The sequence below is a fragment of the Dipodomys merriami genome, unplaced genomic scaffold (assembly GCF_024711535.1).
Source record: "Dipodomys merriami isolate MVZ:Mamm:240054 unplaced genomic scaffold, mDipMer1.0.p SCAF_34, whole genome shotgun sequence".
Classification (NCBI taxonomy): domain Eukaryota; kingdom Metazoa; phylum Chordata; class Mammalia; order Rodentia; family Heteromyidae; genus Dipodomys; species Dipodomys merriami.
In genome coordinates this window covers 171,085-198,637 of record NW_027204937.1, presented here as the reverse complement: position 1 = coordinate 198,637, position 27,553 = coordinate 171,085, and the positions used below count along the sequence as shown (strand labels likewise).

At 49.0% G+C, this 27,553-nt stretch overlaps 1 protein-coding gene across 4 annotated transcripts in view; it reads left to right on the top strand.

Annotated features, from left to right (window-relative positions):
• Window positions 1-3,075: 3,075 nt before the first annotated feature.
• The window catches only part of Ssbp3 (single stranded DNA binding protein 3), a 156,762-nt gene continuing 132,284 nt past the window's right edge, over window positions 3,076-27,553 (top strand). The window contains exons 1-4 of one of the 4 annotated variants that reach the window (XM_069987116.1): window positions 3,076-3,531; window positions 4,624-4,696; window positions 4,923-4,984; window positions 7,409-7,493. In XM_069987116.1, coding sequence (XP_069843217.1) covers window positions 3,476-3,531; window positions 4,624-4,696; window positions 4,923-4,984; window positions 7,409-7,493 — 276 coding nt within the window. In that variant the 5' untranslated portion in view covers window positions 3,076-3,475. The remainder of the gene's footprint in view (window positions 3,532-4,623; window positions 4,697-4,922; window positions 4,985-7,408; window positions 7,494-27,553) is intronic. The other 3 variants (XM_069987115.1, XM_069987119.1, XM_069987117.1) reach the window with 3 other exon arrangements.

Here is a 27,553-nt window from a genome sequence, read left to right as displayed (position 1 = left end):
GTACAGTAGTTCTAGGTGGCTAAAGCTCCCTTGGGTGGGGCTGAGCCCTGGGAGTGGCTTTATCTAATCCCATGGGGGGTGGGTAGTGTCGGTTTCTTATCTCCCCGTGGGGCTTGAGTGACTTTGGGGATGGGGTATTTTTTTACTTTTCTATCCTGGGTCCCCTGGTGCTTGTATGGAAGTCTGTGTGCACAGAAGGACAGAACCCGTGCTGGGTGTGGGAGACACACAGATGACTCACTCAGATCCTGCCTCCTGTCTAGTGGGAGAGACAGACAGCAAACAAGGGTCTACACAATGGAATGGGGAATTCCTGTGCAGGTTCAAGCAAATCACACTAAAGCCCAGGTGACCAAGGAATGGGGTTGGCTCTGGGCAGGTTTCAGAAGGAGATGCCAGTGAGGGTAAGATGGTGTTGTTGTTAGCCTTGAAGAATGGAAAGAGAAGGAGGTTGGTAGGGGAGACATTCCAGACAGAGAAACCTGCATGGAAGATAGGGTTAAGTCCCAGGGAGGTGGGGTCTGGGACCCAGTGAGCAATGGTAGGCTGGGGGTCTTCCTTGAAGGCCATCCAAGGGTGTTTGGTCTTGCCTCTGCTCTAAACACCTTTTGGATCTAACCACCTTTTTGGAGTTGTTGAGTGGTCCTGCTTCCACGGAACCCCTCAGTTACTTCTGGTCACAAGCAGGAGGACAAAGACACCTCCCTGCTCTCCCTGCCTGGTTAGTCCCACCATCTCTTTTAGCTTCACCAAGAATGCATCAACCCTGTGCAGCCACATTTTGTGGCAGACCACAGGGACTGGTCCCCTGGCACAGGGTTCCAGAACCCTGTTCTCCTCATGCATGCCCTGGAAGAAGGAGCCAGTCCTTTTGCAGAGGGTGGAGAGAAAGAAGCAAGAAGAGGAATCTTAGTTTGGTAGAACATCAGTCTAAGAAGAAAGAGCAAAATATCTGTCTTTTCTGACAGGCAAGGAAATGAATGTGAAAGTGGCCTATGCTCTGCTTGGGTCCCTGAGGCTGACAGGGCATTGCCAGCTGAAGTGGGTAGAGAAGGGCAGTGCTTCCCTAAGCCAGGACCCAACCAGTCCTCATAGTCTGTGGGCCCTGCAGACTCCAATGAGTCAGGCATCTTGTGAGTCAGTCTGTTGACAAACCATTCCTGGCCATTCTTTGCCCATCAAAAATAGAAGGAAGTCCAGGGAAGGGTATGAGCAGACCAATTTAATTAGTGTGGGCTCTAAGGTACCTTAAGTTAGTCCTATTAAATTAAACCGCCTAGGGGAAAAATATAACTGTAATTATTTCCTCCTCTCCCCACCATATATTTTTATCTCCAATCTCCAAGCATCTTCTCTCATTGACAAAACAACCCCTTTAAACTTAGGGGTAGCAGGACACCCCAACCTAGGGCTCAGTGTCTCCTTTTTCTGCCCCTTTTCCCTGTGAGCTCTAGGTTCCAGCAGAGAGCAGAGTGAATCCAGAGGTGTCCGCGGAGCCTGGCTGTATTCTAATTTAGGGAGGCTGTTAGACGGAGCAGAATATTATTCCAAAAATGCACCCTGAGTCTCCTTCCTGAACCAATGCAGATCCGTTTGCTGCGGGGCATTTCTTTTAAAAGCCCCTTTCCTCTCTTCTACACAGCAAAATAAGCAAACTTTAATGGTAGGGAATTATTGTTTATTTTGTTGAAATCTAGTCCTGAGTTTTCCTACTTGAAACGTGTTTTCCCCAGGACACTGACCTATCCTTTAATTGTTTGGTGCGAGGCATGTTAGGGGGAGGGGCGTTACTTGTTTATTGGAACAGCGCAGTTAAAAAAAAAATCAACCTAGGCTAACAGTTTCAAGGCTCCCCTAAAGATGTATCCAAACAGGCAGCCAATCAGCGCTTACACAGCTTTTTCTGCTTGACTCTTTTAAAGAGACAGTGCCAACAGTGTTTTATCACATTTAAAGAGAACAGCGCTCTAAAAACAGTCTGAAAATGGGGGAACCTTCCTCTATTTTTTTTTTTTTTGCCAGTTTCGGGTCTTAAGAATATCCAAGGAGGGGTACATGAGGGGGGTTTGTGGGGTTCTTTGCCAAGGTAGAAAAGAGTCAGAAGCAAATAGCTGGGTCACTCTGCAAGCATCCCCCCCCCTTTCCTATTGTACACCTGGGTCACTGACAATGGAAGCTTCCCCTCCCCCCCACGCCCGACTTTCGTCCCCCCCTCCCCAATTTAAGCTCCATTTATTTGAAGTTTGCCGATCGCTGCGGCGGGCATTCAGAGGCGCGGGGCATCCAGGTGACGCCCCCTCCCCCCCGCGGAACTGCACCCTTTTCCGTGGAGGTGCCCAGGGGCTAACTTGCCAGGGCTAGCAGACCTTGGAAATTTGGGAGATATCACTCTCCCTTCTCTAAGCTCAAGTCCCCCGATCCTTTCCTATGGCTCCCCAAAACACGCTAGGGACCATTTTCGCGCGGCTCCACTTTGGGGTTTTCCAAAGTATTTTAATGATCTAGTAAAGGAGCAACCGCGCACCTCGGCGCCGACTCCAGCCGCCCAGCTCAGCGTGGAGCCCGAGCCGGCGCACGGGGGAAGCTAAGCTGGGCGCGGAAAGGCCCGGGGCGGGGCGCAGGGCCCGAGTCTGGGGAGGGGTCCGGGTCGGAGTCGAGGGGGAGGGCAAGATAAGGGCTGGGCGGGCGCGAGCCGCAGGGGCGGCCAGGCGATAAGCGAGAGAGACCCGCAGGAGGGGAAGGGACGCTCCGCCTGGGGTCCGAGCCGCCTCCCACGGACGCAGCCGAAGCGCCCCGGCCCCAGCCGTGCGCGCCGCGGGAGCGCTGGCCAAGCCCCCTATTCTGGAGCCGGAGCCCTGAGGGCCCCCGCCCCATCCCAGAGCCGGGGCTCGCCCCCTGCAGCCGCGGCCAGCGCCGGAGCGGGCAGCGGCTGGCGGAGGCGGCGCAGCGGGACTGCCGCGGCCGCGCTGACAGGCGTCCCTCCCGGCCGCCGGGCCCGCCCCCGCGCGCCGATTGGCCAGGGCGGCCGTCCGTCGCGGGGCGTGGACGCCCGCCGCGCTCCTGCCGGGGCAGCCACGTTCGGTTGAGCTCCAAGTAGACCAGCGGCGGCGGCGGCGGCAGCGGCAGCGGTGCCGGAGGCGCAGAGGGCGGCGCAGGCGGAGCCGAGCGGCGGGCGCGCGGGGAGCGAGCGAGCGAACGAGCGAGCGGCGGGCAGCCGGGCGGGCGGCGGCGCAGCGCAGGCCGAGCCGCGCGGGAGGAGTTCCAGGGAGATGGGGCCGCGGCCGGGGCTGACGCTTTGACAGCTGGAAAGAGCGCGGAGCCAGCGCCGGGGAGGGAGGGAGCGCGGCGAGCCGAGCGCGAGCGAGCGGGCGAGCGCCGGGAGGGGGCCGGGAGCAGGGCAGCTCGGGAGACCGGACGGTAGCGGCGGCGGCGGCGGCGGCGGCGGCGGGGTTCGGCGCCCTCTTCTCTACAAACCATGTTTGCCAAAGGCAAAGGCTCGGCGGTGCCCTCGGACGGGCAGGCTCGGGAAAAGTAAGCCTCGCGGAGTGGCGGCCGCGCGCCCCGGGCTGCGGGCGGTGGGAGGTAGGTGGGCGGGCGAGGGGCCGGGGTCGCTCACCTCCGGCAGCCCCCGGGGCTCCGCGCGCCTGCCGGGCCCCTTCTCCGCGGCCGTGGCGGCGGCGTGGGGGAGCCCATTGTTGGGAGTCGGCGGAGGCTGGGGCACACCGGGGAAGGGGACGACGGGGGGCAGCCAGCCTCCGGCGAGCGGCACTTGGTGGCTTCGGGGCGAGCCGCGCGCGGGGGGTTCCGTGGCGGCGCGAGGGGTGGGCGAGGTCCCGCCGCGAGCCGGTGCGCTCGCCCCGGCCCCGCGCTCCCCGCGGTGGCCGCACTTTGCCCACCGGGCGCGGACAGGGGGCGCGTGGCTTCTGCAGCCCCGAAGGTTCCTTTTGTCCGCCCGCGGCGTGAGGAGTGCGTGCCGGGGGCTTTGTTCGGCCGGGAGCGCTCTCCCTTCTCTGTCCGCGGCCTCGCTGCCGGCTCCGCGCCCTCTGGGGCGCCCGACTGGGCAGGGAAGGCGGCGCCGGCTCGGCCCCACGCTTGGGGGGACAGTTGTTTGAGGGGAGGTGTGGAGGGCGGCGCTTTGCTGCCCTCTCCAGAGCGCGCCGGTCACCCAGACCCGGGCTGAATCTGTTCGGACCCCCAAGCGGGATGAACGTGGCCAGGGAGAGTAGATCAGGAAAAGGAGGGTGGCTCTGGGCTCCCGTGGTGTGTGAGTTTGAGAGACATAGGGTGGTGGGTTTGGCCCAAACGCTGCCTGGAAGTTCAAGTTTGGGGGTTCTCCCACTTTCCAGCCCCAGGGCAGCGCGTCCCTGGTACCCACCCCCTAACTGTTCACTCCAAGGCCATGCCTGGGGTGAGAGCCGCTCACCTCTGCCCACGGCTACAATGGGGCTGTGAAGATGGGGCTCTGAGCCTGCTGGCAAGGTCCAGAGTCCCAGTGTGATCTGACCCTCTCTTCTCTCTCTCCCCTTCCCCTCCTCTCTCTCTCTCTCTCTCTCTCTCTCTCTCTCTCTCTCTCTCTCTCTCTCTCTCTCTCTCTCTCTCTCTCTCTCTCTACCCACTTGCCAGGTTAGCTTTATACGTCTACGAATATTTACTGCACGTAGGAGCACAGAAATCTGCACAGACCTTCTTATCAGAGGTGAGTGGGCACCCCCAGCATCCAGTTTCTTGACACCCCTTCCTCCCCACTATTCTTAGAGCCTTTGTTTTCAGGAGCAGTCACTGTGGCCACCATTTTGAATTTTTATCACCTTTTGGCATTTATTGTTAGTTGGTCTTCACAGCCTTTTGGCTCCAGGAAGCCCCTGCCTGCCTGTCCCTCCTCTCTGTCCGTCTAAGCTACCTCTGTGCTCCCTCTGTTCCAGATTCGATGGGAAAAAAACATCACGCTGGGAGAACCTCCTGGGTTTCTGCACTCGTGGTGGTGGTAAGTTGTGTGATAGTTTTGTGTGTGTGTTTTGTTCTGAGCCCTGGGTCCAAGTGAACAAAGACAGGAGACCTGGAGCAGCCCTTCACCCTTAGCTTCAGCTGTGCACCTACATCAGAACTGGCCAAGGAGGAAAAGGACCAAACACTGCTGCCTGAAGTTTTTCCTTGGTGTTTCTTCTTCTGTGGAAAAACCAAGGAAACCTTACAGAGCGAGGGTAGAAACTTGTTACTTTTCTGTTTCACTCTGGAGCACTAGGCAGGAGCTTGGAAAAAGGATTTTTGTCAATCCTGCATGCTGCTTTAATTAGAGTGGGGGCAGGGCAAAGTGAAGGGGACACCAGGTCTGTTCTGCTACTGGCCTGTCCTTTCCTCTTTCTTCTATAAGCTTCAGATCTTGAGAACATCTAGTAGTGGACCTGTTCCAGGGACCCACAGAAAAAGCAAGAAAGCGATGCATTTCCTGTAGAGATACTGATTCACACTGACTGGACTTTCCTTTCCCCTGTGCTTCCCAACCCCAGCGTCCCTGAAACCACAAAGCTTAATATTACCTAGAACCTCAACTGGTTAGAGTAAGCCTGGCAGGGTGCCTGCAGCTGTCCTCAGGGGCTCTCCCTGTCTCCCTCTCTTCTCTCCCCTCTCCCCCTCCCTCTTCTTATGTGTGACCCTCTCTCCAGGTTTAACCAGCAGGCAGGAGGGAGGCTGTCTCAGGGCCCAAGACAATGAGTTGTCATGAGGATGTGATGTGGGTATTTTGTGGGACAGATAGGTGAAGTCTTTCACATCCTTTTGAAAGGGAGAACAAGACAGGGTAGCTTTTAATATTTTGGAGGAGTGCCGGAGAATGGAGTGTCATGTGTTGGGATCTTGGGATCTTAGCACCTTAGCACATTTACCTGACCACTAGCTCAGGTTACTGTTTCAGGTCTCTTTGAACAATGGGAGGATGAAGTGTCTGTTCTAACTTGTGCAGAGAAAATGAGTTTTTAATTACTTCTGCCAACCTTCCAACTGCCTGGTTGGAGGCGTCTGGTGTGGCGCAAGGATTCCACCTGCGAGAGTGGGTGATAGGTTGGCTGTGGCTTTTTTTAGAGGCAAGTTGTGGATGAGGTTGGCAGGTCTGATTGCCCTGGATTGTGAAGAAACTTGGTTCATTATGAGTGAAAGTTTCTTAGAAGGGACTGGAATTTCCTGTGTGGAGAGGTTGATCCAGTGTGTAGCTCTGAAGACAGGAGGAACATTCCTCAGGTCCCGGTTGCAGCCAGGCAAGCCCCTGGTTGTTTTTTTTTTTTTTTTTTTTGCATCGAGGCTTCTGCAGCCTTCCCATCGTTGTACCTGGAGCGTGGGGTTGGTTGTACTGAGCTCAGGTTGTGGTGGATCTGAGTAGGTGAGGTCTGGTGTGTTAGAAGTTACTGAGTATGACTTGACACTGAACAAATGACTGAGGCTTTCTAAAGCTGGAGGAGACACTGGAACCGATCTTATGCTGATGGGCGGGCTGCATTATTCACACACCTTGAGTGAGCTACTTGTGTGATGACTGGAGCTGGTATGGTTCAGCCAGGAGAACTGCTCACATGTCAGACCACAGTTCCAGGTCCCATTGTGCCCTTCAAACTGGGTCTGTCTGGACCTTGATGTCTGGTTTGGGGGTGTTCCTATGTTTGTATAATTCTTTTCTGGGTTGGTAAAGGACTTGTGTATATAGTGTTACCAACAGTATTGGAATGACCACATGGACTCTCACAGTACAGAGGCTGGGGTGCCATTTCTGGGTCCCCTGTCACCTCCCCACTCTTCACTGGATGAGTGCTTTCTAAAAAGGTCCTTGTGCCTTGTTTAACAAGGAGGGACAAGAGGCTGTCCACAGCCTCTCCTGTGGCTAATTGCTTTGTGTTCTTTGGTGGGTGGGTAGGGGTGCAGGTTCTGGGATTAAGAACCTGTAAGATTTCCTTTATTGCCAGAGTGGCCCACATTGCTGTGCCTATGAATCATAGCTGTGCCCTGACTTCCACAACTTACTTTTTTATAACATGAAGCCATTTGGGTTTGGGGGTGGCATGAGATAGGTGTGGATTCTCCTCTGCATTAACACCTGTGATCCATGGGTGTGTGGTGTGAATCCTTACAAACCTCAGTGGCCTTGTATATGAAGCATGTAAATTGGGAAGAGGATCCTCTTACAATATTGACTGTGAGAAATATCTAGCACAGAATAGGTGCTTGGTAGATACAAACTGTTGTTCTTATTACAAACACCTGGCTTGTCAGAGGAGGTTGGATTTGCTTTGTTTTTTAAACTGAGTTTGCCTAGTGAAAACCTTGGGAAACCTGGTGCTGTTAGCGTCATGAATTGTGCACTTGCTGAATGTATACAAGTAATAATTAGTAACCTGATCTTATTTTATTTTCTGATTTGCAGCGTATTTTGGGACCTTTACTGTGCAGCTCCTGAAAGGAGAGACACTTGTGAACATTCAAGTGAAGCAAAAGCCTTTCATGATTATGTGAGTAACAAATTTTTAATCCTGGCAATAATTATAGGGTTGGATAGCTCTACCTTCTTTAGTACCGAAAGCATCTACACAGCCAATTGGCAATGGTCTTTATTTTCTCCTTGCCTTTCTTTCTGTTCTCCTGCTCACCTACCTCCCTGTTGCCCACCCCTCTGGACCCTCCTGATGAAGGATTTTTAACTTGAGGAATGGTATTTTACAATGCTACCATTATGCAAAAGAGTATAGATACATATCTGGAGAATTAAGTGGTGTTTGCAGAGCTTAGACTCATGTAAGGTTTGTATTCAGTGTGGACAGTTAGCCGGGAAGGAACTGAACCTGTTTGGTGTTGACTTAAGGGTAAAAAATGTGGATACAACCAAGAAGTAAAAAGCAAATGTGAAAACTGTTTTTTGGAATAGAAGGGATAATTGAGTGAGAAATTTGGTAGAATGAACTCTAGCTCTGTCTTCTAGAAAGTGGTCTTTCAAGTTATAGTATGGGGAGGGAAGCTGTTGTATTTAATAGGATGATAGGTATGCTGAGATACTGAGCTTATTGGTGATCCTCTGCCCCAAATATTCTAGTGAAAGTGTGTTAATTTCATCGGACTTTCTGCTCTTTTACTTTCTACCTGGATATATGTCTTAAGACTTAGGAAATTATTCTCCAGACAAATAACTTATGAAACTATTTGTCTGCCATGTCTTCCATCTCCCACACCAATTTCCTGCGAAATAAAGGTGGAAGGTAGCTTTGAACCTGGGATGTGTGGTCATACTTTATGATCTATTGAAGCAGGTTGGGCTCTGTTGAAAGATGGGAAGAGAAGTGTCTGCAGGTCTTGTATGGCCTCCTTTCAGTTCTTCTTGTTGGCCCTAGAGAGTTGAGTCTGTATTGAGTTTATATGTGTGTGTGTGTCACACATAATTGTGTGTGCACATAGTAGATGATCTATTTGGTCTTGCTTTTCAGTAGCAGGTAGGTAGGAATGGTTCTCATGCTATGGTTATGGAAGTTGGTTCTTGGACATTGTCAAGTCCCACTTTCTTGGCCAGGCTATCCAAGTCCTCTGCATGCTGTTTGAAACTGGCTTGGGAGACCAGATCTCATCTGGGTGAATTTTATAAGTTGTCAGAATCAGTGTTTTGGATATAGTAAAAATATATCCTGTGGTAGAAGTTAAGAGACTGAAAGGGAAGTTCACTGAGTTTGAGCCTGTTTGGTATGATGGACTTTTTTTTTTTTTTTTTGCCAGTCCAGAGCTTGGAACTCAGGGCCTGGGTGCTTTCCTGGACCTCTTTGTGCTTAAGGATAGCACTCTACCACTCAGGCCACAGTGCTACTTCTGGCTTTTGAGTAGTTTATTAGAGAGCGGAGTCTCGTGGACTTTCCTGCCTGGGATGGCTTCGAACTGCCATCATCAGATCTCAGCCTTCTGAGTAGCTTGGATTACAGGCATGAGCCACCAGCACCTAACTTATGATGGACTTGTTATGACTAAAAAGTTAATATGCCCTTGGAGTGGAAATGGACCAGTTCTTGTATCCTCTCCAGGGTTTAGAAGGAAGAAGCTGGTAACTGGTACTTCTTGCCTGATGAACTTATACTAGTAAAAGGGAGAGGTGATTGGTTCGCTGTTATTTGATTCTCCTGGGATCCCATAGTGATGATCATAGGGTTTTCTGAACTGGAACTTGGGGGAAGCTAAGAGATACAGCATCCATGTAAAAATACTCAGTGAATTTGACCTTCTACAAAAAATCTTGCTTGTTTGTTTTAAAGACCTATGAACAGTCAGTCCTATATTGCTCCTGTCTACTTGGCAAATGGTTTCATTTGGGTGGAGTTTCAATCCAGCCAGTCTCCCTGTATCACTCAGCCCCCAGCAGTACTAGAAATTAAACCCACGAGGGACAGGCAGACACTCTATCATGGAACTCCTCCTTCCAAACCCCTCAAGCCAATCTCTTGATGTCAGGGATCTGTGTAATCTTTTACCTTTCAGAGTTGTTACTGGTACCTTTGAACCAAGTTTGTTATTCTATAGTGATATGAGAGTTTCTGGGTAGTCTGTGGTTTGGTCTCCTGTCCTGGCACAGCATGGCAATATGCTGTTCTGAAGCTTACATATGTTTTGCTGCCAATGATGTGTTAAGGAATGGCAGTAGACTTGTGCAGATTGCTGAGGCTGGTGTGACGTTGAGAAGATGATGCTCAGAGATGAGGTCACATTGAGTGAGGCCTGTGACTCATAGATCTGAGGATTAAGCCCTCTTCTCCTAGATTTGGATCCATCTGGTGTCCTGCAGCCAGAGTCAAGTCACAGTGGGGAGGAATAGGGTGATTCATTTGGATTGGCAGAATTAAGAGGTGGCATTGTGTTACAGGGGTGGCAGCAGAGAAGCAACTGGAAAATAAATACATGTTGCTAGAATTATAACTTCTCACTAACCTCCCTTCCCCCACAGTACATCTCTCTCTGTCCACTCAAATCTTAATCTAATTTTTAAGTTCTCCTTGGAGGACTTCACTGTGTTGTTTCTCTAGGTCCTCCTACCTCAGTCTTTTGAGTAGATGGGATTATGTGACTCATAGTGCTGGCTTTAAGAGGACTTTTCTGGTGATTTTCTGCACATGGTAGTCACTCTGTTTCATTGTCCATAAAAGCTCTTTCTACTATATCAACTTCCTGGGCTCTGTGCTAACTGCTGTGGGTTCAGTCCCTCATTTCATTCTGCCAGTGACCCTGTGAGGAAGCACATTGCTGGCTCCATTTTGCAGATGGAGAAACTGAGGAACAGAGAAATAACCATAGTGATAGAACGGGGTAGTCATGACTGACCCAAGTCTGTTTCTAATCTCTTTTGGTTGGGCTCCAGGGGTCCATGATAGGCATTGTTTTTCTGTATTCTTCTGGCTAACTTCTTTCAGTTTGCCTTTCAGTTGCAGCTTATTAATTTTTTCCATGGCAGAGGCCATGTGCTGTTTCTTTCACTAGCTCCCATAGTTTCTTTTACATAGTAGTAAGACATGCTAATGGACTGAAGAAGTTAAGGGTAAGAGCACAGGTGATTTGGGCTTAGAGAATTACAAGGTATTTCTTCAGTGACTTGAATTGTGTGTGATCTTTAATATGACAGTTTTAACATCAGCTAACTAGTTGTTTTAAGTCCTAAAGTAAATCACATGGATTGTGAATATGAGTGTTGCCCCCCCCCTTTTTGGGAGGGGCCATAATGAGAATTGAACTCAGGGGGCATTGTACCTGCTGGGCCCGCATTTTACCACTTGAACCATGCCTTCTCGCCTCATAAGTAAGAGTGCTAAATGGCCTAGTATTTTCTGCCAGGGAAAATTGAAGATTCTCATTGGTGAGCTTGTGCAGCCTGATCTCAGACATTAGTCTTTTGTGGGTAATGAATCCCTCGTTTAGAGAGGTGGAGGGAGGGCCTTAGTTCCTATGTGTTCAGAAGGACCTCAGATGGAAGGTCCTGTCCTGACTTGTTTTTTTCTTTTCTTTTTTTTTTGGGGTGGGGGAGGGGTCCGGTCTTGGGGTTTGAACTCTGGGCCTGGGCACTGTCCCTCAGCTCTTCAGCTCAAGGCTAGCGCTCTACCACTAGAGCCACAGCACCACTTCCGGCTTTTTTCTTTTTGCTTATGTGGTGCTGAGGAATCGAACCCAGGGCCTCAGGCATGCAAGGCAAGCGCACAACCACTGAGCCACCTTCCCAGCCCCCCTTGTCCTGACTTGTATAGGAATGATAATCACGATTTGGGAAAGTCCTCTCTTTTCCTGATGGTGGGTTCAGAGGTCAGGTGATCTCACAGGTCCCTCCTAGGTCAAGGCTAAGACTGATGGGGCCAGGAGTGAACCAGGAGACTGAGCAGAGAGAGCATTTGAACTGTTCTTGACTTGGTGAGTTTTTATCTGAGTCAGTGTCTATTTTCCCCCATCACACCTGGCCACTGGGTTTTCTTGGCTCTCATTTTTCACCAGCCCTAGAGCCTTAGAATTAGCCAATGGTAACATGGTGAGCTGAGGACTTAGTACTATGGTGGACTTTTCTGAGAAATGAATTTGCCTTATATCAGAAGAGCACCTGAGACCGCAGAAGGACTGCCGGCTGTCTTGTGTGGTTTCCTTGCTGTTCCCCTCAGGCTGGGCAGTCCTTTTCAGTGTGGAGGAAAGCCCCTGGGTCCCACTGGGGGTCCTTTTGGGTTCTCTGGCATGTTGGTCTGGTCTGTCCTTTGTTGAATAGGCACTCTCAGCACAAGAGTGTCATACTGTAGGCCTGGGCTGTCTGGCTACTTTCTCCCCTTGGAGCTCCCCAGGGTGGAGCTTTGGGTGGGTGGAAGTGTCTTCTGGTATCTTTCTAGATACTGCCAATGCTTTCTACCTCTGGGAGCTGGTTGTGTGTTTTCCCTCTGGTGGCAGGAGATGCTTAGAGTGAGTGAGACCTACAATGTGGCTTTTGAATCGAAGGTGCTGAAGAACACTGGCTTTCTGGAACACACTTAAATCATTGTTCTTGGGCCTCACAGCTGCTTTGCTTATATATGAAGAAACTGAGGCTTGTCCAAGGACAAGGAGCTTAGGAGATGGCAGGCTAGGACTAGAACCTTCTTCTTTCCATTTTACTACTCTGCTTTTGACAACCCTCATCTGGTAGCAGCTCCTTGCAAATAGAGGGAGCATGTTTGCTTAGACTCCGAGTAGGCCCGGTACCTGCTCAGTGCCCCTTCTGTTCACAGAAGAAATGTCTGTAACAGAATGAAAGTGAAGCCCCTGGGAAGTGAGTTACCAAGTCACCGGCAGAAGTGAGACCTGACCCCTGGAAGGGGATCTGTTATGGTGCAGTGGTTCTTGGCTTTGGCAGGAGAAATGTGATAAAAATTGTGGGCTTTCTTTCCAGAAAATGCATGTGTCCTCATGAAGGAGACTTTGTACGTGATTCTGGGAGGTTCATGCACTGTTGCTCCCAAACTCCAGTTCCCCTGGGATTCCCAGTGAAGAACTTGGGGAGTATAATGGACAGGGAGGCCCGTGACCTCATCCAGTTTCCCCTGCTTGCCCTGGTTTGCTGCTCTGAAGCCCCCTTTATGCTGGGTTCACCTCTCCTTCCACCCCTGGCTGGGAGACTTCATCTCTGAGAAGATTAGTTAAGGAAGAAAGGACCCCGGAGTTGTGGGCGTGGGCAGGAGCTGAGGTATTTGTGGCTAGGTGGCAGGGGTCCAGCGTCCTTGGTGGGTTTGAAATAGCAGAGTGATATTTGAGAGGGTTTTTCGTGGATGTGCTGAGCTGAGGTTCCTGCCAGGCAGGGAGTGGCCACGCCTGCCAGACCCCACTGGAAATCTGGGTATGACTAGATGACAATGGGGTTAGGAAGAGGGGGAGGCCTGCAGCTGGGCTTCAAGGAGCTGGGGGATGCTGGCCCACTACAAGCCAGCCTTGCTATCTGCCCTGAGGTCCTGGCAAGTTCATAGCTTGCCTTTGACTCTGACCCTTGGCACCTTTGTATGGCAGATTTTATAAAAGCATACAGTTTTGTTTTGTACCCCCTCCCCTTGGAGCTCAGACTTTGTATTGAGTCTCTTCTTTGGGCTCCCACCCTGTTTTCTACAATTCCTCTTGACCCCAGAGGCTGCCAGACTCCTCCATCGGTAGCTAATTAAACATTAAATGAAGGACTGGAATTGCATTTTGCCAGAACTTGGGCAATGTGGCCACCTTAATGGGTTTCAAGTGGCGGCAAGACCCCACATTGCAAACGCTTGCCCTTTATTTCAAGGCGGGAGGTGGGGCGGGGGGAGCAGTGGGGACCCAAACAAAGTTTTTGGCAGTGGTCACTTCATTTGAACTCCCAGACCAGCAGTGTGCACCAGCCTTGTGCATAATGCCATCTTTGTTAGCTAAGCATTTGCAAACTTGGACCGAGAGTGAGCTCTGTGCCAGCCAACACTTGGAGGGAGCCGGGAGACACCCAGCACTCCCTGCAGTGTCCCTTAGTTTGGCTCTGTTGTATAAGGGAGACTACTTCTCTAGTGAGGACCTCAGGCCCAGGATGCCTGGGCCACCTCTGCTGTGTGGGAGTGTGAGTATTTAAGTTGTAGGAAGGAGAAATGTGGGGGTTGTACTTGAGGCCTGCCAGCCACTGTCAGCCAAGATAACAGGAATGTTACACTGGCTGTAGCCTTTTATAATAGTGTCTGAGGCTTTAGAGTATTTAGAAAAATTAATCTTTTTTAGCTTGGTAATAATTCTGATCACGGCACAAGTGCATTAAGCGATTCACACAAACATGTTGCTGGGAGCTGACAGCAAATAGACACACACAGCTTGTTTTTGATTCACCCGGGTAATGGGGTTCTCTGTGGCCTTGGAGAGAGGAGTTTTAGGAAACTGTACCTGCACTATGCCTTTTTTGACTTCTTTGGAGTTTGGAAAGTTTGGGTTTTAACTAGAGACTTAGCATCAGCCCTGAGTTCATCCTCAAGTTTATCATTTTTCCAGGCAGGCAGATTTTGGGGTCCTCAGTTTCCCCACCTATACAATGGGGAATGATTAGCAGTTCCTTGACATAATGTGGAGAGGGCTAAGTAATAGTATCTGTGTATGATGGTTGTCTGTCTACCTGGCTTGTGCTTGTTCAGGTTGATTTCTCTTCACAGTCCCCAAAACTCACCAGCATAATTTTCAGAGAGAGCAAGTTGACCCTAGGGAAGGGACACTGGACCCTTGACTTTGTATTGATGCACTCCTGGGCCAGGGTTCCTCTGATGTGTCATGGGTACCCTCCTTGTATCCTTGTATAGCAGTCTTGTTTTAGCCCTGCATCCTCACAAGGGGCAGAGCTGGTGGTCCTGCCACAGCTGGCACTGATAAACACTCCCTTGAGATGTCTTCAGCCCTTATCTGTATTGGACAGAGGGGTCCTGGGCCACGCCTGTGTGTGCTGCTGCAAAGCGAACGGTAAGGCTCAGAGGGCTGTCAGTGAAGCATTAGCAGGGATCTAAGTCTGAATTTCAGCTTCAAATTCCTGGTGAGCTGTGATCCTTCACTCCTCAGTGTCACCCCTCCCTGTAAAATGGGCACAAGGCTGTCCTTGTGCTGCCCACTGCACAGGTGGCCAGAAGGAAGTCTGGGAAGACTGGGTGTGCGGTGAAGGGTTGTCTGTGTTCAGTAATAAGCCAGTTGAAAGCCCTGTGAGGGTCCTATGTCATCTCCAGTGTGCATCTTGCCCCTGCAGTTCAGGCCTCACCTTATTTTGTATGTGTGTCAGGATACTCAGAAGAGAACCCTAAGGAGAAGAGCTGGGGATGAGAGGCCCCTGGGAGGCTGAGACTCACATGTCAGCTTCTTTCTTTGGACTTCTTGGTCCCTGGATCTTAGGCAGGCAGCCCCAGACCAGGAGAACAGGACCGGCAGTGTCCAGGTTACTTCCTAAGCACCTTCCTGGCTTTCTGGTAAAGAGCCTGATGTAGCCTTGAATGTGAAAACTGCTTGAAAAAGTTGTGTGGGATAATGCTCTGTGCTGGGGGAACAGCAAGCATGGAAATGGCAGGGTTGATCAGGGTAGAACTGAGAATCACTTACTCTTTTTTTTTTTTTTTTTTGTGCTGGTCCTAGTCCTGGGGTTTGAACTCAGGGCCTGAGCTTTGTCCCTGAGCTTCTTTTGCTCAAGGCTAGTGCTTTACCACTTGAGCCACAGTGCCACTTTCAACTTTTTCTGAGTAGTTTATTGGAGATAAAGAATATCATGGACTTTCTTGCTGGGGCTGACTTTGAACTGTGGTCCTCAGTTCTCAGCCTCCTGAGTAGCTGGAATTATAGATGTGAGCCACTGGTGCCCAGCATAGTCATTTTATAAATTGGTAAACTGAGGCCCAGAGAACAAACATGCCCCACCGTAAGTCATTACTAGAACTTGGACCTATGGATCCAGCCAGAGTCCAGGATGGTTTTCTTTGTACTGCCTGGCTGTGCTTTCTTGTTTGTAAACTCAAGCACTTTAATTAACTAGCATGCCTCAGTTGCCTTGGATGGAAAATTAGGTAACAGAGATTATGTACACATGGTTTTCAGGATTAGTGAGCTTATACACACATAGGTGCCTTTTTATAGTTTATACACAATAGGTACCTTTCTGTGCCTGGCCACAGTAAGCACTGTATAATGTGTGCTTTCAGTTTTCTTTGTTGTTTTTGGTACTGGGGCTTGAACTCAGGGCATCTACCATTTAAGCCACACTCCAGATCATTTTAGTTATTTTTCAGGTAGAGTCTTACTGTTGCGTGGCTATAGACTGTACTTCTGTTACCTATGCCTTCCTTGTAGTAGCTAGGATTATCCCACCCAGCTTGTTCATTGAGGTGGAGTCTTGCTAATTTTTTTCCCTAACTAGCTTTAAAACCATGCTCTCCCAATCTCCTCCTTCTGAATAGCTCTGAGGCATGTGCTGCTATTCATGGCCATGGAAGCCCTACTTTCTCATAGCTAGCTGTGCAATGATTGGCAGCAGGGGAGACTGGGGCAGAGGAATCTTCGTGTGAGAGGTATGTGCCAGTGAACTGTGGCTCACCTGCTTGCTCACCTGTTGAGGAGCTGTATGGATCTCTGGGTCAGGCAGCCCCAAGTGATGGGGGTATAGGTGTCATATGCCAGAGGTACCCCAGCCTGCTGCTTGTGAAGGTGAAATAAGATGGCTCGAGGATGACCCTGGTCAACACTTGGCCTGTGCTTGTGTCTATTTCCTCCTCTTCCACCTCTTCTTTCCATGGAACAGGTGCTTTTCTGGCTGCCTCTGGGCCTTCCCCATGGTACCATAGCACATGACAGGGCACTTTTGCTCCTCTACCAATGGGATTCTTCTGTAGAGTACATACCAGTCTGGAATGTGGCTGCCCCCCCTCCTCCCCAGGCCTGCTAGGAGGAAAGATCCCACTTCCCTTCTTCCCCAGAAACCCCATAAATTTCACTGGGGCTGGTTGCCAGTGGCTCACACCTGTAATCCTAGCTGCTCAGGAGGCTGAGTTAGAGCTAAGGATCAAGGTTTGAAGCCAGCTCAGGCAGGGAAATCCATGAAACTCTTATCTCTAGTTAACCACTGAAAAGCTAGAATGAGAGCTGTGGCTCAAGTAGAGTTCTGACTTTGAGCAAAAAAGCTCAGGGATAGTGCTCAGGCCGAGTTTAAGCCCTAGGACTGGTACAAAAACAAAAAAATAAACAACAATGACAAAAAAAGAGAAGAAATCTCATTCATTGGTTACCTGCTGTCTAGAAAGGAGGTTATTTCATGGGGAGTTAGAGTCTCTTCCCTTCCACCTTCTGGACTGTAAGTTCCTTGAAGGCAGAAACTTCATCTTTATCCCCATGGCCCACTCATTCCTGGGGCCTGTCATAGAGTTGTGAATAAACCTGGAGGTCAGTGAGCCATACTGTGCAATTTGATCTCTGCTCAGATATCAAGCATGGTAAAGACATGTTTTAATGAAGAGTGATGAGTGACACATGTTTTGCAAACTGAGTTGTGACCCATTAGTGCATCAAAAATCATCTTAGAGGGTCATGACTGGTAATTACCCAAAAAGAGAGCTGTATTGCACTGAGTAAACATGAATATTTCTTCTGAAAACCTCTGTTTTTAGTGATTGACAAGTGCACATAAATGTAAGTATGCCCTGGGTTTGTCAGGTAACCCTTGTCTCATTGTGGGTCTTAACTCAAGTGTGAAAGCCATTGGCCAAGAGACACTGAAGTTGAAACTCAGTTCCCAAAGGTCCAGTGATTGGGGGTGGAGTCTCAGCTTCTAGATCTATAATAAGAAAGGTTTCCTATCACATCTGGTAATCCAGGGTGATGCCTGTTAGGCTGTCGGACCTTGGTCTCTGCTGTTTGCTGCGTATTCTTGGTGCAGTGAACACAGAGAAGGACTCTATGCCTGCTTGTTAAATGTTGGGTAAGCAGTAAGTAGTTCTCACTTCTAGGGATGGACCCTCAGCTGGCTCACACTGTGGGTGAGCTGGGGTACTCAACTCAGTAGTGGAATGCACCCAGCTTTAGGCAAAGCCTAAGAAGGTTGCCGCTTGCCCACCTGACTGGCATGGGATAGCTCCTCTTGCATGTCTGGGTTGGGGCTTGGGGAACCTGATCTGCCATGGAGGACATTGTTTGAATAGGCTTATGGCTGCAGGGAGAATCCTAAGGATAGGTCCCAGGGCACCCTGTCTCAACCAGTGGGCTCCACATCCCCAGTTCCCTGTCCCTTCCTAGTGACAACTGTTTGCATAGCTCCCAGCGCAGGCTTTGTGTTCTGTTCTTTGTGTGTTTGGGTGAAACTGATATTTCACTTGTGTTTCACAGTCCTCTGACCTTAAGAAGCATGCTGCTCCCTGGGACTGCTGTCCAAGGCTCTTCTCTGATCCTCCTTTCCCAGCTACAGAAGGTTGTTTGAGAGAGGACACTTGGGTGGTGGCCTTCCCACACGGGATCCTGGCTGTGGCCTTGCATGCTGATGGGAAGGGCCATCTATTGGTGGGCTATTTTCCCAGGACACCAGCCACTTGTTTGGCTCTGTACTGTAGGTGCTGGGGCCTAGATTCAGGGTCATGGAGAGTTCACAGGACTGGGATTGGGGTGACCAGGGTACAGTTTTGATTCCTTCAGATGACCTTGGGCAGGTTGTTTGGCTTGTGATAGTCAAGCCGTCTTCTGAGAATTGTATTTCAAATCTGAACCAACCATCTAGTCATGGAACGAAGTTCAAGAAGGAGCCTTGCAATTTCCAGGTGGGCATATAGACGTCTGGAGCAGGGTGGTAACTTGGCCAATGTGTGGGACTGCAGGGCTCCTGATTCCCATGGCAGCCAGTGGCTCTAGAAACTCTTCCCCCTATAAGGCTGACATGTGTGCGCATGTCTGTGCCATCCTTCAGGAATTTTGCAGCTTTTTTTGGGAGAGGCTGAGCGCCGCCTGTGGCTTTGGCCACCTAGCCTGCGAGGAGGGGGCAGCACCCAGTGGGCAGGTCTGGTGCAGGGCATGTGTGTGCTGCTGGCCTTTTTGCACTGCTTTTTAGAAGGCTTCCAGTAGAAAATGTTGTTCTCTCTCTGGAGGCCCTTCCCCTTGGCAGTGCTGCTGCCCGCCAGATCCTGCTCTGCCAGCCTCTTAGGTTACACAAGACAGTGCTGGCTGCAGCTTTGGGCGCAGGTTCCACTGCGGAGCTGCGAGCCGTGAGCTGCTGCGAAAGGGATTTTACAGCATGACAGGGAATTTCAGCCACCACGTTATCTCTGAATTGGCCAATTGATGGTTTCAGCGGAGCATTTCAGCATCGGGGAAGCCAATACAATTTGAGTTAGTTGTGATGGCTGCCACTTTAAATACCGCGGTGAATTTCTGTCAGCGAGCTAATGCGTGGAATAGGGAATTACAGAAAACTTGATCACCAGAGTGCCTCGGTCGATTCTGACCCCAAGCTACAGAAAATGAACTTAAATTCTAGTTGACTGTCTCCACATACTTTCTCTGGCATCATTTTGCCAGCATCTTTGTCAAGGGGAACTTGGAGAGGCAGTGAGGTAGAAATCAGAATGTTTTTCTGTGGCCCCCACAATGTTAGAGGCAGCAGTTGTCCTTAGAGGTGGGAGTTGGGGTGGTGGTTTCAAGGGGAGGGACATGTTACTAAACAGCACTAAAATAGTTGATTACTTATTTAATGGCACTAGTGTTTATTGAGCACTTACTATAGGCACAGGCCTTTGAAAATGTGTTTCCATTCAATTTCGTCACTATTTGGACAGGATAGGAATTACTCCCATTTTCTGAAGAGTTCATAATGATAGTGAGCCATTATTGAGTGCTCAGTGTTTCCCAGGTGCTGTTCTGAGGGCCTTAGTTTTACTTTATGTTATAATCAACAGCCCTGGGAGTTGGGTTCTATTTTTACTCCTGTTTTGTAGATAAGGCAATGGAGGGGTTCAGTCTTGTTGACCGTAGACTTGAACTTAGTTTTAGCTCTTTTCTAGTGTTCTCTTGACTACAATATCATGCTGCTTTTCTTAATTAATATCAAATTTGGCATCTGCCTAATTAATGATGACCCACTAGATGGCCTGGTATGATTTGATACTGGGCTGGCAGGTCCTGGTGGGAGTGGTCCTAGCTAGTAAAAGGCAAACCCTGCTGACCAGTGCTTGGTTTCTTTGCTTCACTATGGGGTGACTGACTGGTTTTTAACAACTTCATCTGGGAAGACAGTATCATGTATCATGCTTTGGGCCTGTTTAATTTTATAGAAAGGTTCCCTAGCTCTTTTTACAAAGCCTTCTTACGTTTGTGTCCTGCCACCTCTATGGATTCTATGCTCCAAGATACTTTATTTACAAAGATATTGCAAGCATTGAGTCACAATTATATTTTGTTTATTTCCTTCCTTGCAGCCCTGGGGATCAAACCTAGGGGCTTGCATACTTACACAAGTGCTTTGCCATTGAACCGTATCCCCAGACCAGATTCCCCATTGATTTTAATGAAGAATGATACAGTTAGCGCTTCTTTGGATGCTCAGTGGAACCAGTGTGAGTTCACCAGATTGGTAGAATTGTAGTGAATAGAAAACGCAAGGAATGTTTGCTTTATTTCCATTGATGGCAGACCTGATCCTTGCTGAACTTAAAAAATATATGTTCACAGTGAAGTTTTGCAGGGATCTGGCTAGACTACTTAGGCTGGAACTGTAGCCTGTAGCTGGGCTTCCTCGTCTACTATGAGTATTGATGGTACCTGCACAGTGTCCTGACATGGGGCGTTGGAGTGCAGAGTTGGCTCTGTGGGAACATTTAGGCCCTGTGCAGGTCAGCCACCCCTTCTCTTGGGATGTGTAACTGGCTTCCCTGTTAATGGAACATAATACAGCTGGCAGGGGGGTGGGAACCCCAGGGTCATAGGACCCTTGGAGAAAGTTCTGACCACTCCCTGTGGACTTGAAGAGGCAGAGATCCTGTGTTTGCTGCCTGTCAGAACTGGCACCTTCTTGAGAAGATGAGCTCTTGGAAAACCAGTCTCGATATCAGCTTTCACGGTGCAATCTCCCCACTAAATGACCCTTTGGTGGGTCATGTCTTCTTTCTGGGTTGCTATTTCTTAATTTTTAGAATGAGGACAGAGGAATATAAGAATAATATTTTTTTGTTGGTTGTGGGGCTTGAACTCAAAGCCAGGGCACTGTCCCTGAGCTTTTAGCTGTAGCATCACTTTGGTTCTGGTGGTTAATTGGTAATAAGAGTCTCATGGACTTTCCTGCTTGGACTGGCTTTGAACTGTGATCCTCACATCTCAGTCTCTTGAATAGCTTGGATTCCAGGTATGAAGTCACTGGCACCTGGCATGATCCTGTTTCTTGGATGAAGAAGGACTTGAATCCAGGTCCTCTCTTATACTTTAAGCCACACTACTCTGTGTGTGTGTGTGTGTGTGTGTGTGTGTGTGTGTGTGTGTGTGTGTGTGTGTGTGTATTTATATGTGTGTGTGTGTGTGTATTTATATGTGTGTGTGTGTGTGTGTGTGTATTTATATTTATTTTTGGTGGTACTGGGATTTGAACTCATGGTCTCTGGCTTGCTTGGCAGGCACTCTCCGCCAGCCTTTTTTTTTTACTGCTTATTTTGAGATAGGGTCTTACTTTTGGCCCAGCCTGCACCTGGTTTAGTCTGCCTGTTTATGCTTTGGGTTGTAGCTGAGATGACAGGGTAGCACCATTTTGTTCAGCTTCCCTGAGATTCAATGATTTTTCTGCTTGTGTTAGCTTTGAGCAGTGATGCTCTGGATCTCAACTTCCCAAGTAACTAGGAACATGGAGGTGAGCTGGCTCATGCAATTATTTTGACCAACTTTTGGTTGCTTTTGGGAGATAGGACCTTGAAGAAACTTTTACGTCGAAAGAATTGGATCATTTTATTACAGAAACCTGTAAATGTGTCTTTGAAATAAAAAGATGCTAGTGACAGTTTGCTTCTAGTGAGATGAATGCAGATAAACCTATTTTGACTGTTAACTTATTTTGTTGTTTAAAAGCCAGTGACACGTAGTGTTGAATTTATTTTTCTTCACAACGTTTAAGTGTTTGCCACTTCTTGAGTGATGTGTGTGAATCTGGGAATTGCCTCTTTGGGAATGGAGGCTGCTGTGTGTAGGTTCTGCTTTAGAGGGACTTGTTGGAAGGCTTGTTGTGTTGTGGTGGCAGCTGCAAAGTGGCGGGAGAGCATCAGGGTTACCTGTGTCTGAGGATGCGCACAGAGCTGGAGCCCATTGCTCTGAAGTTGGGGTCACGATGGAGAGCTGATCACAGGAGTCTGTGACTGGAAGCCTAAATATTTATTCTGTTCTGTCCCTAATGAAAACAAATTGTCAACAGTTGTTCAGTAACTGACTAAATTAAAATCTGTAATTAGTCAATTAGATTAAAGAGTTGGCACAACCTGATTGTATCATGCTGGTTAGGTTATTAAGAGAAAGGGTGTGATTTTTAATTACTGAATGCTAATTTTGACAGTTTCAAACAGAAGCAGACGTGGATTTCTCCCTTTCCCTAATTCTGAATGGTTCGGGAAGTGAAGACACTCAATGTGTAAAGTATGCTTTTTGAAGGAGAATTCCCAAGAAAGCCTTCTGTGGGGTGGGAGGGACTTCAGAGCAGAACAGAGCGCCTACATTGTTGCAGTTGAGAGGGCTGGTTGGAAATTCTTCCCTTCCTGAGGGAGTCATGGCGTGGTATGGTTTGTGGCAACGCTTGTTTTTGCTGTGAGGGAGGGGCTAGATTTCAGCTTCAACTAGTCAATCCATGGTGTTCTTTAAGGTTCCTCCAAACTCTCACCTTCATAGTTTGTTCCCCTGTCCCCTGGAAATGATAAGCAGTAACAGACTGATCCAGCAGAAGACTATGAGAATGGATTCCTCCTGTGACAAACGTTAGACTCTGTGCAAAGTGTTTTCTTCTCTACTGGGCATCCCAGTGAGAGAGAGGACAGATGAGTGGCAGTTCTGTTTTGTTTTTTTCCCGTCAGTACTGAGGTTTGAGTACCATGTACTTGGGCTTGCCGCTTGCCCAGGCTTGTGTCACTTGAACTAGGCCTCCAGCTCTGCTTTTTGCTGGTTGTTTTGGAGATGGAGGCTTTTGAACTGGTTTCAAACCATGATCCTACAGTTATCAGCCTCCCTTGTAGCTAGGAGTACAGGCATGAGCTGTTGGCACCTGGCTTCAGTTCTGGTTTTATAGTGTTCTTTGTGGAAAGTTCCTTATAGAGTGAAAGTTTTGCTTTGTGGCTGAGGGGAGTTGAGAACTGTGGGAAACAAGCTGCCCTGAGGCGGGGGATAAAAAGGGAAGAGGGCTGCCTACAGGGAGAAAGGAGGGACTCTTGTTGGGGACAAGGAGGATTGAGAAAGTAGGACCACTTTATAGGTTCAGAGGTATGGAAAGCCAGCCAAAGAGTTAGACTTGCATGTAGTATGTTGATTTGCCAGTGGGGCAGTCTTCCTTCCTGTTTTTTATGGGGAGTGTTGTACTGTGCCTGGCACATGAGGTACAAGCAGCCTTGAACTGGTGATGAGAACCCTTGAGCTCTTGGACCCTAGCACAGCCTGCAGATCTTCCTCAGCCAGGGACCCACACGCCTCCCCTCAGCTCCTGGGACTTCTTCCTGGGGCAGCTGTCAGAAAGTAGGAGGGGCTGTGTGATTGCTTTTATTTGAGGGACCTCAAGCCTTAGAGGATCTTAGGGCAAGAAGGTGCCTAGGCTTGGTTTCGCTGGCTCAGGGTCTGCTGGAAGGCGAGGGGTTGAGAGTACTGTCAGCACTGCTGTCTGGGCAGCCTGTATGTCCTGGGAACCCCATGCTAACAGCTTTGGAGCAGAAGCACAAATTCACTCTGGGTGATTCTTAATGACTTATCCAGAATGGGACTCTTATCTGTAATTTTTCTGCTTGATAGGTAAGAATGTTGGGGAACCAATTTTTTTTGAAGTGGTACTGGGGTTTGAACTTAGGGCCTTGTGCTTACTAGGAAGATACTCTGCTACTTGAATAATGCTTCTCGCCCATTTTGCCTTGGTTATTTCCAAGATAGGAAATCTTGTTTTATGCCCAAGTCAGCTTGGATTATGATCTTATTTGTGCTTCCTCATGTCGTTGGGAATGACAGGTCTAGGCCATTGCCATCAAACTTCTGTAGTAGCTGGAGCAACAGGCACGTGCCACCGCACAGTCTCACAAACTGTTACGCCTTCACAGTGATCCCCCCATTTCTGCTTCCAAAGTAGCTAGGATTACAGGCCTGAGCTACTGTGCCCGGCTCCACAGAAGCTGAGTGTTCAACTGTATTTAGGGCTCTGCTCACAGGGTAACCAGTGCTGGCTGTGTAACTTCACCTGTTAAGTGACACTGCACTCAATTTTTAGTACTGTTTTGAGAGGACAAGGCAGAGGCTATAGAAAATGTCCCACAAATATTTCTGAACTAAAGAACCAGAATGAAAGGTAGCCAGTGTTCTGGGGAAGGTGTCTCTGCCTATGGAGCTTTTCTTGGTATGCTTTAAAACAGGAACAAAGAGTGGAGAGTATTTATGACAGATACAGATGGATTAGTGTCTGCTCTGAACTTGATATTTCTCTTCAGACACCACATTCACAGCTGAAGCTATACTATAAGAGGTGGTGCTTGTGCCTGTGTGTGCGTGTGTGTAGATTGGAGGAAGGGGGCAAGTAGAAGAAAGGAAGTGACAGTGTTAGGAGAGAGTTTATTTTAAAAGCTTCCCCACTGATAGATTTGTAGCTCTGGGTAAATAGGGAAGCTTGTAAAACTTGATTCATTTTCTCCCAGTCTGTTTTTGGTGGAGACCAGAGGAGGACAGACAGAGCCACAGGAGCTGAATGCTTTTAGGTTAGAAATGTTTGTATGTCCCCAGTACACATTGTGCCCTTTACAAGGGCAGGAGGTGTCTCATGCTGCTCCCTGTCTCCAAAAGATCTTTCTTTCCCAGGAGGGCCTGATAGGGCTGTGCTCTGTCTGGCCTCATCCAGGGTTTCTCCACTCAGGATGACTTCCTACTTCCTTCCTGGCCCTGTAGTGTTCTTTTTTTTTTTTTTTTTTTTTCTTTCTTTTGGTTAGGAAATACTTCCTCCCTTGTCCCTGCCTGGCCTGTTCAGGCCTGTTCACTCTGGAGACAGACAGCTGGAGTAACTAGGGACCAGCAAAGAGCTAAGGTGTGGCCTAAATTGGAGGCCATGTGAGCTGGTCAGGAATTAGAAGCTTCTACTCTGAGAAGACTACTGAAGAAATAGTAAGGTGGACAGCAGGGAGAAATGAGAAGGTGGTAGACTTACCTATTTTGAGAAAAAGAAAAAGCCTAAAACTTTGAGTGGACATTTGAAATTTTGCTGCATATTGGAATAAAAATTATGGCTGTGTAGTTTCGTTGCTGGAGTGGGTTATGAACTGCTAGGCCCTGCTAGCTAAGAAAGAGAAGGACCAAGTTCTCTGCCTCAGGGCCTTTGTTACATATTCTCTCTCTCTCTCTCTCTCTCTCTCTCTCTCTCTCTCTCTCTCTCTCTCTCTCTCTCTCTCTCTCTTTTTTGGTTGGTCTTGGGGCCTGAACCCTCGGCCTGGGCACTGTCCCTGTGCTCTTCAGCTCAAGGTGAGCGCTCTACTGCTTGAGCCACAGCGCCACTTCCAGTTTTCTAGTGGTTTATTGGAGATGAGAGTCTCATGGACTTTCTTGCCCAGGCTGTAATCCTCAGATCTCAGCCTCCTAAGTAGCTAGGATTACAGGTGTGAGCCACTGGCGCCGGCTACATGTTCTCTTATTGGAGCACTTTTCCTCAGTTCTTTCTCTTCTCTGGGAAGCCCATTCATTTTTCATGTCTCAATTTAAGTATTACTTCATTCTGAGAAACTTCTGATAGTCATCTTTGATCTCTTGGGGACACATATTTTGTGGTGGATTCTGTAGACTCAGGATCTGACTGATGGAGACCTAACTAAGTATTTGTTCATTGAAAAGGTAATGAAAGATGACAGGAGACTGCTCACCACCCCAGCCTTGTGTGCAGTCTGGTGAGTTTGAAGGCTCCCTGAAGTCTTAATGTCCTCAGAGCAAGTGTCTCTGTGGCCGCTGCTCATTCCCAGCCCTGGCCTTGCTGTTTGCTATTCTTTTCTGAAGTAGATCTTTGACATATCGATGGAGCTTCAACTGTGAAGTGTCCTTAGAGATGTGTAGGAACAAGCTTGTTCTTTACTCACCCAGTGCTTGCTGACTCCTGAGACTTTGAGGCAATCTAAGTCCCTGCATAGCTTTTGCTTGTTTTAGAGGGTTGTGGAGTAGCTGAGTGGGCAGGGATCGTGTCTAGAATCCAGAACACAAGTGTCTCTGCAGTGGGGATGATGGACAATAGCCTGGTTCTCATTCATTGAACTTACCTGCATATCTGTGTTGAAATATTATTTGGCCCCTGTAATTCAGGGTTGTTGGTGATTTTATCAGGCCTTACAAGTCTACAGTTGACCTTTGCATTATCTGAGAAGACTCCTGTTTGCTTAGCCAAGAATAAACAAGATTCCAGTGAGGGTGGCTCCTGCTCAGGCCTCAGGTCTTTGTGTACAGCCCTGCCCGTTGCTTCTAATTGTGAGTGGCTCTTATCTGTTCTTTATGGAGGTCCAGCCACACCCTGGCGGAGAGCTGCTTTATTTCTGAGCTGGCTTTTCAGACTTTCCCAAGTCTGAAATGCTTGCTCCTTTTAAACCATCACTTTCTATGAAGATCATCTTAACAGTATCAGTTTAGGAGACTTTTTATCCAAAAATTCACCTGTGGGTCATCACAAATATTTGCTTTCTCAGATATTCATCTAATCAGACTACTCTTTCATTTTTCAAACGCTTGATGCCTCTGCCAAGTGGCTACTTGAAGCAAAGGACACTGGCCGATCCTTTGCCAGCAGAGCCTGCACACTGTTCTTCCCCTTAATCAGGGGTTTGTATATTTAAATAGAAGCCTTATAGTGCTGGCTCAGATTGGCTAGGTGAGGAAGGCATAAGAAAATCTCTTGCTTTCCTCCCTTTGGAACCCCTGGCCTGCTCTGGGACAGTGAGGGAGCCCACTCTTCCCACTATACCACCTGATTCATGCCAGGCTGTACCCCTCAGGACAGCTCTGTGATTTGGAGCTGGTGAGTAATGGTGAATGATGCCTTTGTGGGCCTAGCATGAGTGTGACCTGGGCCTCATCCAGGTGCTGCTGAGGCATGGAAAAGTGAGGGTCAACCCTTGGAGGGACAGAAATGCCCTTGGAAGGCTATCATTCTGACAACATAAAAAAATTGCTTATTGGAAACTGACATCCACAATAGCTCAATGACAAGGACAAAGGATGATTTCAGGGGCTCCCATTCTTTCAGACCTCAGGTTTAACCAAAAAATGCTAACCCCTTGCCTTCCCTACTCCAACCCAGGGTTGCAGCCAGGGGGATGGGGAGGCGCTTCTGAGGCACAGGTGCTTGCCACAGTGCCCCACTCAGATGAGTGAGTCATCGACTGAGGACCGGGATTAGGGCCTGGGGCTCTGCAGGCTGCACAACTCAGGAAGCCAGTGTGCCTTCCAGAGCTGCCCTGCAGACTGGAGATACACAGATGGCTCCTTCCCCCTCCTGCCTTCTCTTTGAAAATGTTTTTAACACAGAGCATGTGTCTCTACGGCGTTCTTTTCACCAGGACAGAAGCTGTCGCTGCACTCAGTGGAGAGACTGGTTCCGATCCAGAGCCCACTGTGGCCTGATTCTCAGTCTAATTATATGGCAGACTGGTTGCTGGGGCCCTGTGCAGGGTGTAATCCTGGGGTGAGGAGGCATCATGGGAGGGGAGGCAGGGAAAGAGTTCTGATGTGACTTAGCCTGTCCACACCACAGAAGTATCATCCTCTTGAGGGACAGCATCTGCTGCTCCAGGGAGGGGTTGTGCTGACTGACTTGGGAGCAGAGGTTGGACTTCATGAAAGGGACAGGCCTGGAGCAGCCTTTCGGGTTAGA